The sequence below is a fragment of the Ochotona curzoniae genome, unplaced genomic scaffold (genome assembly GCF_017591425.1).
Source record: "Ochotona curzoniae isolate NIBS_2020 unplaced genomic scaffold, NIBS_Ocur_1.0 contig_1482, whole genome shotgun sequence".
NCBI lineage: Eukaryota > Metazoa > Chordata > Mammalia > Lagomorpha > Ochotonidae > Ochotona > Ochotona curzoniae.
In genome coordinates, this window is record NW_024465100.1 from 1,891,577 (window position 1) to 1,908,064 (window position 16,488).

General features: G+C 42.9%; 1 protein-coding gene across 1 annotated transcript in view; it reads right to left on the reverse strand.

Annotated features, from left to right (window-relative positions):
- Positions 1–16,488, reverse strand: part of GRIN2B (glutamate ionotropic receptor NMDA type subunit 2B) — a 416,455-nt gene that overhangs the window by 46,931 nt on the left and 353,036 nt on the right. Inside the window, exons 5-7 of the mRNA XM_040968253.1 lie at positions 1,489–1,691; positions 554–725; positions 227–380 (exon numbers count right to left, since the gene is read on the reverse strand). Of these exons, the coding sequence (XP_040824187.1) occupies positions 227–380; positions 554–725; positions 1,489–1,691 (529 nt within the window). The remainder of the gene's footprint in view (positions 1–226; positions 381–553; positions 726–1,488; positions 1,692–16,488) is intronic.

Genomic DNA, 16,488 nt, shown 5'->3' on the forward strand with positions numbered 1-16,488 from the left:
TGCGAATAAGGCCTCTGATTAGCAGTCCACCACTGTGCTCTTACAGGGCATCGTAGCTTCTGATCTCTCTGTTCTTTCGGTTTCATGTTGGAGGATCACTGATTGTGAAGCCCCAGAATGAAGTTACCAGTTAAGTTGAACTCCTCACAGACCAACACCCAACTAAAAAGAAAGGAGTGGTCTTTCTTTCCATCTTCCCTCCCCAACCCTGAAAAACTTCATTCACCTAAGAAGGCAGAAGGTGACACGGTCCCATTGCTGCGTGACACCATGACACTGATGCCAGTCTCTATGAAGGGCACAGAGAAATCGACCACCTCTGAGCGTTCTTCATTGATGGTGAGTGATCCTACCGCCATGTAGGCCCGCTTCATGACCACCTGCAGAGAAAGGTGCAAGGCTCCAGTTAGACCGTTCAGGAAGGCAAGGGGTCACCAGGACCTAGCAAGGGGGCACCACACATACCATTCACAAGTTCAGGAGCATTTATACCACATCCAAAGTAAACAAAATAAATCAACAATGGAAACAGCCCTTCATTCCTGACACTCACCTCTCCGATCATACCATTCCAGGTTCCATTGATTTTCTTGCCATGTTTGCCGTTGGTTACCAGGTAAAGGTCATAAGTGAACTTCACAGATTTGGAAATTTTCTTAAGGATATCGATGCAGAACCCCTTGCAGCACTTTTTGATATAGCCTGGCTCCTCATCTGTTTTGTTCCTAGCCAGTTAAAGAAACAAACAAAGCAAAAATAAGGCTTCATATCAGAGGCAATATATTATTCTTTGTCCTTCTATATCAAACCCCAAAGCACCCCCACCCTGCACAGCTCAGTGCAGATTGTAAGAAATGTGAAAGAAGAAATAAATCAGACTCCAGAACTACAATATTTTCATTATCTCATCGCACTGAGCTTTGCTTTGTGAAAAATTTAAACGTGTCTTTGAAGCCTAATGTACGTCAGGAAAGGGAGCATATCCTAAGGGTTCTATTGGATTCATTTTCACATGCCGAACTCTCCCTTTGAACCAGCACTTGAATCCGAGGACAGAAAAATAACCAGCACCTGCCTGGCTCCCCAGTCTGCCTTTCAGGCATTTCCCATCCTAACCCAACTGATTCATTATCCTGACTCCTCACAGTAGAGATTAGTGTTACCTATTACAAAAGATGGTTTTAACTCTCAAAACTTTCAGACCATGCTGGCACCAAAAAACAGTTGGACAGCAAAAGTAAATTTATATCTCCCATAAACTAGAGACCCTAGTGGTTGAGGCCGGGCAAGGCCAAAGGGGTGTTAACTTGGCCAGCATCCATTCTCCCAGGATGTACCCAGACACCAGAGCACAACATTGGCAGGAGTCAATGATAACTAGAAAATCGGACGGTGTGCAACTCATTGCATGCCTCAGACCTCAGGCTGACACTGCATCACACATGAGCCTGTCCCTGTCACTCAGAGTCATCAGAGAAGCTGCCGTACTCAGAGATGATACGCTTTTGGCAGGGGACGGTGTTCCTCATGCAGGTTCCGCTCAGAGGGTCCACGCTCTCTACAATGACAAATGGTGCTTCCTCCAGAGTCACAATACTCAGGTGGTCATCCTCCTGCTCTTCAGTCTCTGGACACATCCGGGGCCACACGTAGTACTTCATTTGCAGGGATTTGTCTTTCCACTTCCCCACCTGCACAAGGATAAAGAAAAGACTCAGAAACCACATTCCACAACACAGTGGCCTCGCCTATCAGCATCTGAAACATCCCAAGAAGGCAAACAGCCACAACCCAATTATATAGAACAGAAGAATTTGCAAACCTTATGCTCAGAATGAACCTACTGCACTCAAATGTAAGAAAGGGGTGGACTGGCACTGTGGTACACAGAGTTAACCTGCTACCTACTCCCATATTAGTGTTGGTTGGAGTCCAGGCTTTGCAATCCAGCTCTCTGCTAATGCATGTAGAAAAGCAGTGGAACATGTCCCAAGTACTTGGTTCCTGGTCACCCATATGGGACACTGAACAGTTTTCAAGGTTCCTGACTCCAAACCAGCTGAACCCTGGTTGTTTGGAGCCATTTGGGGAGGGCCAGATGATGAAAGATCTGTTTCTCTCTTACTGCTCGGCCTTCTCTATAACTTGACCTTTCAAATAAGCAAATCTTTTAAAAAGCAGTGATGGTTCATTCATTCACCCACTTACCAAGCTATTAAGACCCAGTGTGCACTAGGCATCTTGTTAAGCTCTAACATTCAAAGATACATCCATGTGCCCTTGATCAAGTTTATACCAAACGAAGGGGTCAGAAACGTAAATAATCATTTGCAGTGCTGTGTAGCAAGTTATAAACCAAATCCTGCACCCAGGATTGATAATGTCAGGGTTTCTTGTGTATGGCTGTTGGTTTTTTTGTGTGTGTGTGTTTCTTTAAAACTACTTAACTGTAACAAGAAGCATGACAGTGAGAGCAGCAAATAGCTTTGGAAAGGTCAACAGAATGACTGGAGCAAATGAGCCAGAAGGATGTGTTTTGGCTTATGGAGAGGTCCCGTGGGGAACTGTGAGGAGAACTAGGCAGATCTGAATTGAAATAAAATGGTAAGCAGGAATGAAAGAATACTGACGTAGCTTCTCTGGGGCACAGAGCATGTTTTAGCTGGTGATGAATGTGTGGGTCAAATGCAGATATGCACCTGCTCAACTGGGTGGATGCTCTGGAATGAATTAGACAGCCAGGATACTCTGGGAGCTTAAACAGCAAGGCAGGTGCCCCAACCACAGGAAACACCACTTGCACAGACTCCAGCATGAAGCATGAGTACCCACTGAATCAGGTACATGGTATACCTGCTGCTAATCATAAGAGAAATGTATGGGTCCATTATCTTTCAGAAGAGCCAGTCATTTCTATTTTTATAACAGAATCCACACTACTGAACTGGTGTGCTATTGGCCCCACTTGACCATTGGGTTTAACAGAGAAGAGCACATTTAAGCATTTTCTGTAACTGGATATCTTCAGTTATCACAAGTAATTATAGATTCCAAGCACTTCTGTTGTTGCAATTCATTATTTCTTTCATGCTACAATGTCAATTACTAGAACAGGTAAGGTACCAAAACTATTTAATTTATTAACTATAGAAATCAATATGTAGCAACAAGTTAGCAGTACTTCATAAATTTTCAAGCAAAAAGGCTTGGGTTTTCATATTAATATAAAATCCAAAATCCCTCTGCTCACTGTTTGTGCTTTTTGTCTCCTTTCAGGTTTCTACCCACTTCTTCCTTCCAGCTTGCCCCCCAGTGCTGAATACTTTCATGCCCGCATTACGCCTGCACAATCACTACCCTTGCTTTACTGCATCATTATAATGTGGGAAGTGGTTTGGTGTACTGGGCTGTCTTGTTTGGCACCCACACAATCTTTGCTTGGCATTAACTCTGATGTTGGTCCATCTTCTTCCAAGTGTATAAATGATCATTGATTCTATGTCTCCAATTATTCAACTGAAACAAACATTTATGATTTTTTTCTTATGTGTATAGAAGCTCCTTGGTGTCTGGGATTACATCCCCAAAATCCATTATAGGTCGACAAGACATTATGTTGAAAATGCTGTTAGTACACCTGGCCTGCTGACCACCACAGCAACACAGCACACTCTGGAGTCCCAGTGGAATTCAAAGACACTAAGAGCTGTCCTTTGTCCCAATACCCAGAATCATGATTGGGAAACTTGGGGACTCCTGGTATTATTAATTCTTATTTTATTGTAAGATTTTTTTTCACCCATATTTCTAAGACTACTTACTTCTAGAGTAGAAATTTCCCCAATGATTCCCCAGCCATGTGGAAATATTAATGGGTTAGACCAGTGTTTGGAAGCAGGTGGTACTTGGGGATAAGGGATTAAGCCTTGGTGCTCATAACACTGGGTCACCTCCATCCCAAAGCAGCCATATTGACCCCAGTGGTCACGCTGATGGGATTTTCTTCATGTTGAATAATGTGAAAAGGTTGTGAAATCCTCAAGTATCTATTTTTCACTCCTATCATCTCTCAATGATTATTTATCTTTTTTTTTCTGTTAAAACGAGTCCATCATCTCTCCTTGTTACCATTGGCCTCACCAAGTATCGGCCAGCAGCCTATGCTGGGATGAATATTGCTTGAAACTTCAAATCAGGTATGAGTCTCTGGAGTCCTTGTGGGCTTTCTTAAAACTCACTTTCACCCTATAAACCCTAGTCAGAAATTTCAGCAACCTCCCACTAGATCAAGACTGCCCCCAAATTCTCTCCCAGAAGGTAAAGCTCTGTATTTTGAGCCTGGCTTACTTTGATACATTCAACTTCATTTTTTTTTTTTGAATGAACAGTCCTTCCTTCAATATGGAAAAGGAAGTTGATGCTGTTAGAAACTGACATAGGTTAAACAGGAACAAATTGCAACAAACTAACTGCATTATCCTCTCTGATAGATTTCCCATATCTGCTGGAGAAAATGCTGCAGACATAACCTTTCGGCACAATTACTCATGACACCCCTATGAACAAGACAAAATTTGTATTACTGCACACTTTGCTAGGTTTGAAAAGTTTAAAATTTCTATTGCAAAAAAAAAAGGGGTGTTTAATGAATCAGTGTCAAGACATATGCGGGTTTGTAGTGCCACGTGAGGGGACTGTTCTGAGACATGGCCTGGATAGCGCTTAGCAAAAACAAAAGAGAAGGCATGATTAGAAAACTGCAAACAACACAAAGCGAGACAGGAGAGATGACAGAATGAACTGCAGAAACAAGTTTGGAAGAGATGTGAATTGATTGGCATGAGGGACTGAACCTAATGGAATTAAATTTAACAGTATTTATACTTCAAATCTAGCATAAACACCGGATTGAAAAGCAGATATTTCAATCAACAGCAGTTTCTAACAGTGATTGCAATAACAAATGGAGTATTTATAGGCTTGCAGTGTCTAGCACATGGAGTGAAGGGAGGATGCACATGATCCCATTCTGCTCTGTGTTCACCATACCACAGCTGGAAAACTAGACTCGGATCCTATAATTCTATGATCGACTGATTCTTATTAAATAAATATGTCATTCTCATTTCCCCAACAATAATTTGCTCATGCAAATCCCCTGCAGCACACCATTCCCCAACTTCTACCAAGCTGTGTTTGTTTGTCAATTCAATTCAACCAATAACAACTGAACATCAATTTTGTGCCAGGCACTGGGCTCCCTGCTAGACCAACAGTACTAGGTGACATTTACTGAAGACCTAGATGGGCTAGGCCCTGAACATGTATGGTAAGCTCTTTAGCCAGCCTATAAACTACAGACTCACATCCAATGCCTCAGTTCACAAGTGACTAGAGACGAGTTTGATGATATGCCCAAGAACTCAGGATGAGGGAGTACAGAGTCAGCATTTAAAGTCAAGTCGTCTCACTAAAGCTTGAGCCTTTACCCCAATACCATGCTGTTTCTCTGACAATAGAGGGAAAAAGACAGGATGCCTACCTATGGTCTAAAGAAAAAAAAAGATGTTGTGACTGGCACCGTGGCATAGAAGATCAAACCTCTTTCTGTGCTGCCAACATCCCATATGGGCACCGGTTTGAGTCATGCCTGCTTCACTTGTAATCCAGCTTCCTGATAATGTGCCTAGAAAAGCAGCAGAGGATGGTCCAAGGGCTTAATCCCCTGCACCCATGTGGGAGACCTGGAAGAATTTCCTGGCTCCAGACCAGGCCAGCTCTGGCTATTTGGAGAGTGAACCATTAGATGGAAAATCTCTCTGTCCTTCCTCTCTCTGTAAATCTGCCTTTTAAATAAATATAAAACAATCTTTAAAGAAAAGAAAACACCATAGTTATCTACTGATTACTATCTCCAATTAGGTTTTGGTGATTACCCTAATAAAAAAGCCTAACAAAATACTTAGGCCTGTAAAGTAGAAGTGATTATCCCTGAAAGAGTCTAGGAAAAGGCTCACAGAGACCCTTCCCTTTCAGCTGAGCCTTGAAATGGAATGTGAAGAGTTCTGTGGTCAATGAACCCAAAGCAAGCACAGAGGGCCCTATGGAGAGACCATGGGCAGTCCCTCACAACCGAATGGTACCATGTGTAGCAGAAATGACCTATTCAGTTCTCCTCCTCCTAAAACATCTGCTCACCCCAGCCAGAAAAACATCTGCCTCAAGAGACCACTGGGATAGGCTTGTCTCTCTTAAATGCCATGTTCAACAGTATCACATTGGCAACCTCAAGTGTTGTGAGTGGCAGGACAGGACACAGCACAAGTCAGAGCATCCTCTGTCCACCCCTACCCACTCTGGTTACTCACTGAGCAGATCACCAAATCATCCACTGTTCCATATGACTCTCTATCACCTCTAATGATGTTGTAAAACTTTCCAGGTAATTGGTATCCTAAATGAAATGTTCTTTCTAAGTGTTTCTGAGACCATGGATCCATTTGCACAACTCTCTGAGCACCAGTCTCCGCATCTGTGACAGCAGCAGAGTGGACTTAGTTGGTGCTTTCCATAGAACGGGTCAGAACCCCGTGATCTCTTCAGGTTGGGGACTCCCCCTCAGACGTCCTATAGAGCAGAGAACAAGATAGAGGTGTTCTTCAGGGCTATTTCCTCAGGAGTGGCGATTATTTATTTATGTAAAAAACAAGCGTGTCTTAATATCATGCTACATTTTTGTTTTCCCTTTCAAGGACCATGATAAGAATAAAGTTAAAAATGACTGTTAAGGAGACACTGTTACAAAAAAAAAAGTATACTATGAGTACAAGGTTCACAAGGTCAATACTTCAGACTCAAAGAACATGTTCAGATGATTTCTTCAATTCAACAAAATGGAGGCAGTTCGGAAAAGACTAAACAACTGAGATTAATTTTTAAAGGGATATTTTTATATAGAACAAAGGACATTTCAATCAATTTTTTTCCACAGAGGAAGTATCTTAAAGTTCATAAAAAGGAATATAAAAAATAGGTTTTTATATGAATTTTTAACATCTATCCATGAGGAACCTTTGAAAATGTCATGGAAAATATGTAGTACAAACCCGCCCCCCCCCCCACTATGCATGGATTTCAAAATTTTTGCACAAAATGAACTGATCTCTTGAATCCCATTTTCCCATGAACTTTTTGAGATGCCCCTGTATGGTAGAAATACTGTCCATGGAAAAGCTTGAAAGAAGAATAGAAAGAAAATAGCAGAGAGAGAAAGCTAAACCAAAGGCAGAGAGAGAGAGAGAGAGAGAGAGAGAGAGAGAGAGATGCTGAGTGCTGGTGTAAGACAGCTAAAATGGTTCAGGTCTATGATTCTGGAAATGCAGAGAACAGTAAGAACTCAAGCTAACAGGAGGTTTCAGAAAGAAGCCAAGGAGGAAAGTTGAAGAATGAATGAACTGTCAATATTAAAACATGATGACAGGAAAAAAATGATGACAGGAAAAAAAAAAAAACCTAGAAAGTAATGAAGACAACATTGGCAGAACACTCGGAATTCCTTAGACATTAAACAAACATCATTTACCATGAGCCCATTTAGCCAGCACATCTGTCTCTAAAAAATTCAGTTACCTGCCGTCTTAACATTTAAAAAGTTCTCTTGACTGAAGTCATCTTTTTCAAAAAGGAAAAAAAAAAATTCCTTGTTTAGATTTTCCTGGATAAACACAAAGTCCTTTTTTAGGCTTTGCAGTTTAGGTAGTTTGGTTCAAGCTGAGCACCTGTACAACTGGGACCTTCTCCTTGGAAGGGAGTCTCTTTGCAAGCCTGTGGCATGTGAGTGTGGACCTGGTCCGTAAATCTTCCTTTACAAGCATTGCAGGGAACCAGTCTGGGGATTTGACACTCTAGAGCCTTCCTCCTGCTAACAGTTTTCCTCCATTAACACCAGTGAAATTGGCTGTAATTAACATCTGGACAGGGCCACGCAGAAAGTAAGACCACAGGGACTGTGCTTCTCTCTGAAAACCTGAATGTGCTCCTTCACTGTCAGCACCAGACATGTGTGTAGTGCAAGTGTGTCATGTGGAGCAGGGAGACTGGACCTGGCAGGGCACTGGCCTACTGCAGTCCTTGCATGGAAAATGGAAGGACAGCTGTCTCTCAGGTTGCCACTCTCATCAATGCATAAAGTTGTGCTTTTTTTTTTTTTTTCAAAGATCCTGGAACAAAAGCCTTATTAGAGCCTCTTTAGACGTCAAAGGTTATTTCTCAAAATCAAAGCACTTTTGTTTTTTGCTTGAGATGACATCTGGATCTAACACAGAACACTTGCTGCTTATTTTAAGCCATCATCTGACTTTCAAAATGTGAAAAATTAAACAGCTACGTGTGTTCTCCCTGAGCAAATGGAAGGAGTGGTCAGGGCCTTCTCCAATTCTGTATCTCATTTTGTCCCAAATTAGGGTGCACCCTGGGGATTGTCCAGAGCCACAGTAGGTGCTGCATTGGAGTGGGCCCAAGACTCCTAACGGGAGAAATGTGAGGGCAGGAGGGCATCCCATAGTCACCCATCTGGATCCTAAGGACTTTATGTGTTTGCGCATACAGCAGTATGCCACTGTGTTCCATCACTGCTTTCCCATATCTACCTTTCAAACATTATGACGTATGATCATCCCTATTCTGTATCATCCCGAATCCATAGACAAGAAAAGGTGTATGTTCGAATCTGATCAAAATACACACATACCTCCATCATTTGCTTTTCCTCATTCATTAGACATTGAGTTTTCTTCCAACTCAATGTGTGGTCAGTCTAACTCCTTTTAATGGCTGCACGGAAACCCATAAAAATGAACATGGCTTAATTTATTTTTACCACCTCTCTATGGCTAAGTGGCTAGGCTATTTCACACACTGAAAAAAAGTAAGCAAAATACATAATACAGACCTTGGTATTTCTCACGTGTCAATTCCCAATAGTAAAGAACAACAAGAAATGAATGAATAAGAATATACAATGAAGAATAAGAAGGATAGGTATGATCTGACATGTTCCTCGTGTTGCCCGAGCACAAGTTTGAGACCATTGCGATGGTCCTGTTCTCAGAGTATCAGAACGCTTCTTCTTTACGCCTTCACCAGAACTAGGTTTTTAACTCTACTAAATGTCAGTCTCAGCAATGAAACACACTATCTTCTGGCTCAGAATTCCTGCTCCCAGTGAGTCCTGCAGCACCTCTCCACACTTGTTAACCATTTAGATTTTCCTCTCTTACTTTCTGGTTTCATTCCTTCTCCATTTTTCTATGGAGTAGCCTTGCCTTTCTCATCTCTTTACAAGGAAGAGCTCCTGGTGTAGTAGATAGTAATCCTTTTCTTGCTGTGAGATAGACAGGAAATATCATTTCCACTCTGAGACTTGCCTTCTGTTTTGGATCATTTTTCTATGAACAGCAATGTACTTTTTTTCGCTATTGGAGCACGGTGTGTCTTTTTTAAATGGGGGATTTTGTGCTTGTCTGTGTCTGTGATGAGAATACTTGAAATCGACTCTCATAGCAGTATTGAAATGTACAAGACTCATTGATTAGCTGTAATTACCATGCTGTGCAATAGATCTTGAACAAAACTTTAAAAAAATCTGGCCCACTGTCAAAGCATTTTTTGGTCTCTTGGCATACTGCTGGTATGTCACTGCCGGAGACAGCGATGAATGTTTCTTCCGATTGCATTCAGCCCTCCTCGGCTCAGCAGCTTCCCACCTGGAGGACATGGAGTCCTTACCAGGCCTTACTGCTGCCATGATCCACTCTCCCTGATAACCCCAGCAAGAGAAGGGACTGTGCTCTGAACCTCGTCAGGAACTTGTGGGTCAATCTTTCTGGCTGCTGTATTAAAATTAACTCTATTTTCATTACACAAATCCCCATCTCTGAAACAGTCTAAGTACTCTGGGGGTAGGGACTATATTAGTTAATGGCCTTTTGTCCCTCATACTGCTTGAACAGGTATGTCCTTCATAAGAGATGGACTGATGCTGCCCCTCTGGATCCAGCTCCTGTGTTCTGCAGGAGGCTGCCCATGTGCATTGCCTCGTGCTATTTCTCATCAGTTTTCTCTGAATTCAAAGTTGCTCCAGGTGGACCCAGTTCTGGATGAGCTGCTGCAAGTCCAACCCGGCACAGGCTGCTGCAGGAGAGATCTAACAAGGCCATGGGCACAGCTTGATGCTCCTTCTCATTTGCATACTTGATGACGTCTGTAATTAGAAATCTAGCGCTTGAAAAAAAAGGATGTGTCTGAAAAGAATTTTTTTTTGTATTTAAATTTGATCCATGGCTGCCTTTGGCCTATTACTGCTTCCTCATTTACTAAGCTGGGGGACTGGCGGTGCTGGCCACACGGGTGACAGAAGACCCAGCCAGACATTCTCGCTTGGCACTGTGTGGGTCTCCTGTGACAATGAGACTTCTGTTACCATCCAGGTTCAGCTGCTATCCCCAGCTGATTCTCTTGCATCTCCTGGGGAGTCCAAGGCTCCCTGGAAGCTGGAAGTACCCATCATGGCCACTGGTCATCACCCTCCGTGGTCCATTTCCACTGCACACCCTTCCTTCCTGTTCCGGGAGAAACAGGACATCAGGGAGTTGGGAGGTGGAATAGAATCGGGGCCAGGAAGGAAGCTACTGATTTCCAATGGCATCAGAAAGCAGTTAGGAGCATTTCAATGAGCAGCACAAGTAAGGATAGCATTAGAATAACTGGAGCTACTCTGGGCCAGGCCTAGTGCCAGGCAACTCTCCTGCAGTTACATCATGTCATCCAGAAGACAGTGTTTGCTCTCCCCAATATCACACTAAAATGACAGACTCCCCGAGAGATCAGGATTTTAGCCCACCTTTCTTTCACTTTGCCATGGTGGCAGGAGAACATTCTTGACCTCCTCCTTCCTCACAATTTTACTGGCAACTAACAGATAAAGCAGTGTACTTCAGGACCGTAGCTTGTGCTTTTAACTCAGCTTTGGAGATTCCCTGACAGCTGTGTCTCAAGGATCCATGGCAAGTGCCAACTGATGTCCATGGTGTGGAAGCAGGAGGCAGGGTTTGGGTGAGCTATGGGACATTTGGTGAATAAATTAACCTCTCTACATCTTGTTCGAACTCATTTTGAGTGTTTGCACTTTCTATTTTTCTTATTTTCCTCCTCTTTGTTATTACGACTGTCACTGCTAAAAACAATGACCAATTCCTGCACATAACTAATACAATTCTGATTTTGCAAGTACCTTACAAGTGGCAAGAGAGAAAACACAGAACAAACACTGACTTTCTAAACTTCCATTTGTTTCAAAATCAGGGTATAGGCTATATAGTTTTGGAGCTTTTTTTCTCTATCTTTGATCAAGTAAAGAATGCACGGCATCACAATGACGGAAATGCTGCTATTCATTTGGATTTATCCAATGCCTTGAATCCAAAAGAGTCCCACTTGAGTGGAGTGTTCATCTTGAAGATCTTCACCCTGGAACTAGGCAGGTATTTTACAAGGGGTATGGACACCTTTAGATCAGATCAGTTGGTGGAACAGGTTCACAGAGGCTTAGGGATACGGCATTTCTTCCTCAAGTTTCAGGTGCCTGTGGGATTCCAGGGCTCAAAACCTTTCCTAGCCCCAACTTCCCAGTTTCAGAAAGTCAATCCTCCAAGTCCCATCTGGGATTCAAAAGAGGTCAATTTTTATATATTATATTATATTATATTATATTATATTATATTATATTATATTATATTATATTATATTATATTATATTATATTATATCATGTCATATCATATCATATCATATATCATATTTTACTTGAGAAAGAGAATGAATGAATGCACCCTTTCATTCTTCGGATCATACCCCAAATGCCTACAATAACTGGAGCTGAGTTAGGGCTTCCATTACTTAACTTTCCAAACACATAAATAAATAATTCCTAAACATTTTAAAAATGTACTCTGTGGGAGGGCACAGGTGTTTTTACTGCTGGGCTAACTTCCCAGCCCAGGAGCTCAATTACAGCAAACTGAGTTTTGTCTTTTCCTCTCTGTATGTCTTCAACAACAGAAGCTTCCCACTTATGGAACACCCAAACTGCAACCCTAACCATCCTTTGGGACACACAGGAGCCAGGGAGGGGCCTCTCTGATTTAAACAACACCAGGCCTAGTCCCACATGCTCTGAATCAACTTCTACCATACTGTTTGCTTCTGGGCATGTGCATCACATAGTAAGGTTAAGGCTTGCTCCATGGCACACCGCTCAGCAGAGATGCTGGTTGACAGAGGACAGGTGGGCTCCAGGCACACTGTAATAATCTGCTTCGCAGCCTTCAGTCACTGATTCAGCTTATCATCAGGCTAACTTGTTGTCACTCTCTACCTCAACCCTCCAACAACAGTTCAAAGGGTAGAGCCAAAACATGTAAAGCAGGTCATTCCAAGTCTGTCTTCCCGAGACTGACCACTAGACAAGACTTCGTGTACAGTCTTCATGTGCTCACGTGTGTTAGTAATGTGTATTCATTCTCTGACCCCATTTACTTTGTTCTAATTTGTCACTTTATTTGTCTCACCAGGTAAGAGCATAAGTTGAGAAAAAGCTACACACTAAGTCCATGCTCGGCATACCGATTCATGAGTCTGGAAATACTGGTTCATGAGTCTGGACAAGCTCTGTGTTGTGGATGCCTACTGCTCTGTCCACTAAGCAGCCATCTCCTGCCTCTATCTCACTTTCTTCTCCTACTCCTCTTAACTCAGTGTCTCCTTTCGTGAACTGCACCTTTCTCAGCTCTAACATAATGGAACACTGCCATGTTACTACATCTCCTGGTAGGGGAAGTTGATTGGCTGGGTAGTATTCTTGCGATCTTTAGCTATGGGACAGGAAGAATGCTAAATTGCCATTTAAGTAACGTGCACTATGATAGGTAAAATTCAAATGCTCTGGGCAGCCATGTTTGATAGCTTATTAACATGGGCCCAGCACCATGGCCTAGTGGCTAAAGCCCTCGCCTTGAATGCACCAGGATGCCATATGGGCACTGGTTCTAATCCCGGCAGCTATACTTCCCATCCACCTCCCTGCTTGTGGCCTGGGAAAGCAGCCCAGGACAACCCAAAGCCTTGAGACCTTGCACCCACGTGGGAGACCCAGAAGAGGATCTGGGCTCCTGGCTTCAGATCGGCACAGTGGGGAGTGAATCATTGGACAGAAGATCTTCCTGTCTCTCCTCCTCTGTGTATCTAACTTTGCAATAAAAATAAATAAATATTTAAAAATGAAACTGGCTTAAGGGAAGATTGAAGAATGAATCTAGCAGCTACAGAGAAAGAACTACAAGTTACTGCAATTGAGCAAGATACGTGCAATCACAAGGGTGGGTATGTTGGCAGCCATGGTCAAGCCAACACCTGGGATCCCTGTATCCCTACCAGAATGCTGGAGTTCAAGCCTTAAGTCTGCTCTTGATTTTAGCTTCCTGCTAATACGTACCATTGGAGCAGTGGTGATGGCTGAGCTACTTGGGCTCCTGCCTTCCACTTTGGGAGACCTGAATTGAATTCTTGGCTTCTACCTTTGGCCTTGCTAGTCCCAGTTGTTGTAGACGTTTGGAAAAAAGATCTTTCTCAAATAAAAAAGATTTAAACGTTATGAAAAAATGCATAAGAACATCAAGTTTCTGGAATATGGCTATTCTGAAGTCTCAATCATGTACCCATTATGAGTTCCATAGGGACAATCCAGTATCTTCATAAGAAGTTTGTCTTTTTCTTGTCTATTCTTTATAATCAAAGCAGTCCTCACAGTGCACTGTTTGTCTCAGCATACAGGGCCACTGATAACTAACTGTGTGGGGTTTTGGTGAGAAGTATTGAAGTTACACAAAGTGCTGTGCAAAATGCCTGTGACATGGTGAGCACCGGGTTAAATGACAGCAGTTGTGATGGCAGCAGTGGGGATTATCCCCGTCTCAGGAGTGAAGAAATAAGTTAGATCACCAGTGACGTGGAGGCTCTACAGCCATCCTCAGTAATGGCTTCACTTCGTGGGACCAAACAGAAGGAAAAGTTGCAGGCCTCCTCTCCAACTCTTAGTCTTGGCTTTAGGAATAGCCAATCTGCTGCGATCCTTTGTTCCCATAGTGACTTGTGGTTGTACCTCTCCCCATTCCCCAGGCCTTGTGGTTGCTGCTTGCACAGTCACATTATCTACACGCACAGCCAATCTTGCTCAGCAGGTTATCTGGCATCTCTTCCTGCCTGGCCCTCATGCCAAGCCCTGATGCCAGTACAGTCCTCTGCATGGTTTCCATCTCCCTTTCTAGTCTCCAGGTACCCGCTTCCCTAAGACCTTTCCAAAGATCGTAGGCTCCTAACCAGAAAATTCCTGAAAGGTGCCTAGGGCTCCTCAAGTCAAGCCAAGTAGCAAGAATAGAATTTGAGTGCAGACAATCTCACATCAAAAAAAGGAGTTTTGTTGCTGTTGTTGTAACTGTACTATTATGCCTCAAATATCAGCTAAGACACTTAGGAATAGTATCAAGCATGCGGTGATCATGCCCGATAGCAAGAAACGACTGCAATAGCACACATGGCCACTAGTATTTAACAACTCTAATCTAGAGACCTAAAAAAGGAAGGAGGAAGAGAGGCACTTAACAGAGAATCATGAAGACCCCTGGACGATAGAGACGACGACACTACTGTCCAGATGGTGCATGCTAACTGATCTCCCACTTCTGCTCCCTGGTTGCCCTTGCCCTTGAGCAGTCCCATCCTTCCCTCCTGCATGATTTTCCCCTACATTTCAAGTATCTTCAGTAAAAAGATTATTTGACAACACTGAAGAATCCACCTATCAGTCTTAGACATACTGGACTAACACCTCTCTCACATGTCTCAGACACTAAAGAAAAGTCATGCAATTTATTGCACATTTAGAAAAGCCGATCAAATCAGCATAACTAGGTCATCAGATGCAGTTTAAAGGGCGTAAGACAATAGCTGGACTGGAGCTCACCTCATCAGCTGAGATTGTGTAAAGCTGTCTCGGTCACTGCAAGGTGTTCATGTATGAGTGTCAGAGAGAAGTAATGGGAAGCATTGTGGGGAGGGGACGCATTGCACTGGTATAATGATGAGGTTTTCCAGATCACATATCTGAACATGTTTACTGATAATTACGAATGTGCTTCCTGGGACAATGAAGTAGCACAGTGCAAAGTGTGACCTTCCAGGAAATGCAACATATAAGGTTGTGAATATATATGAAAAGGAAAAAAAAAGTTATAAACACTGGACAGACTCATAAAACTTACTGAGACAGGGCCTGGCGCAGTAGCCTACTGGCTAAAGTCTTTGCCTTGCACACACCATAATCCCATATGGGTGCAGGTTTGTGTTCCAGCAGCCCTGCATCCCATCCATTCCCTCTTTGTGGCCTAGGAGGGCAGTCAAGGACAGCCCAAATCCTTGGGACCCTGCCTGCACCCTTGTGGGAGACCCAGAGGAAGCTCTTGACACCTGGCTTCAGATAGGCTCAGCTCCAGCCGTTGTGGCTGCTTGGGGAGTGAATCAGTGGATGGAAGACTTTCTCTCTCGTCTCTCCTTCTCTGTGTACCTGCCTTTCCAATAAAAATAAATAAATCTTTAAAAAGAAACTTACTGAGGCAGTATGAGAGTGGGTCGGGTGTTAGAATTATGTAATTATGGTCAAAGACTAGACTACAGAGACAGACAAAAACATCCTGGTTGATTCCATGTATCACATGTGTGACTAGGCTGCGTTAAACATGGACTACAGGTGTTTCTCTTGCATGTTGATTTCATTGTTTCACAGAATCAAACCATGCAAATGACACTGTACTCTTCATTTCTCATATTATAAAAAAAGAAGAAATGGGGAGGGCAAAGTAGTGAAAGCTCTTGGGGTACTATTAAGGCTTTCTTCTTAATTTGGGTGTTGGTTATGCATGTGCTCTGAGCATAAAAACTTGTTTATCTGTACATTATGTGCATTTCTTGCTATGTCTCCTGCATTTTAATCAAATGGTTAAATAAAAGGAAAGAGCTCATTAAAGATGTGTGTTTAAGAAGGTCCCCAGGGATGTAAGCCACCTTATCAAATTCACAGAGCCATTTTCCCAGCTCACAAAGGCCACCAAGAGAATCAAAACCCTAACAACAGCACAAACTCTGGTCCAGCACCTACTGCCCCTTGGGCAGCCAGTAAAGATCGGTGTTGTGAACCAGCATACTCTAGGTAGGTAGGAAACAGCTTATCTCAGTTCTTCTTGGGCATTTTACACTGTGACAGTCCAAATTAGGTTGTCCAAGGTCATCTCAGCTTGCAGCGAGTGCCCTTTGTCTGCTTTGAAAAGGGATATGACAAGGAAGAATTTGGCCCTGGCTTCCATGCTCAGATACTCTGCTA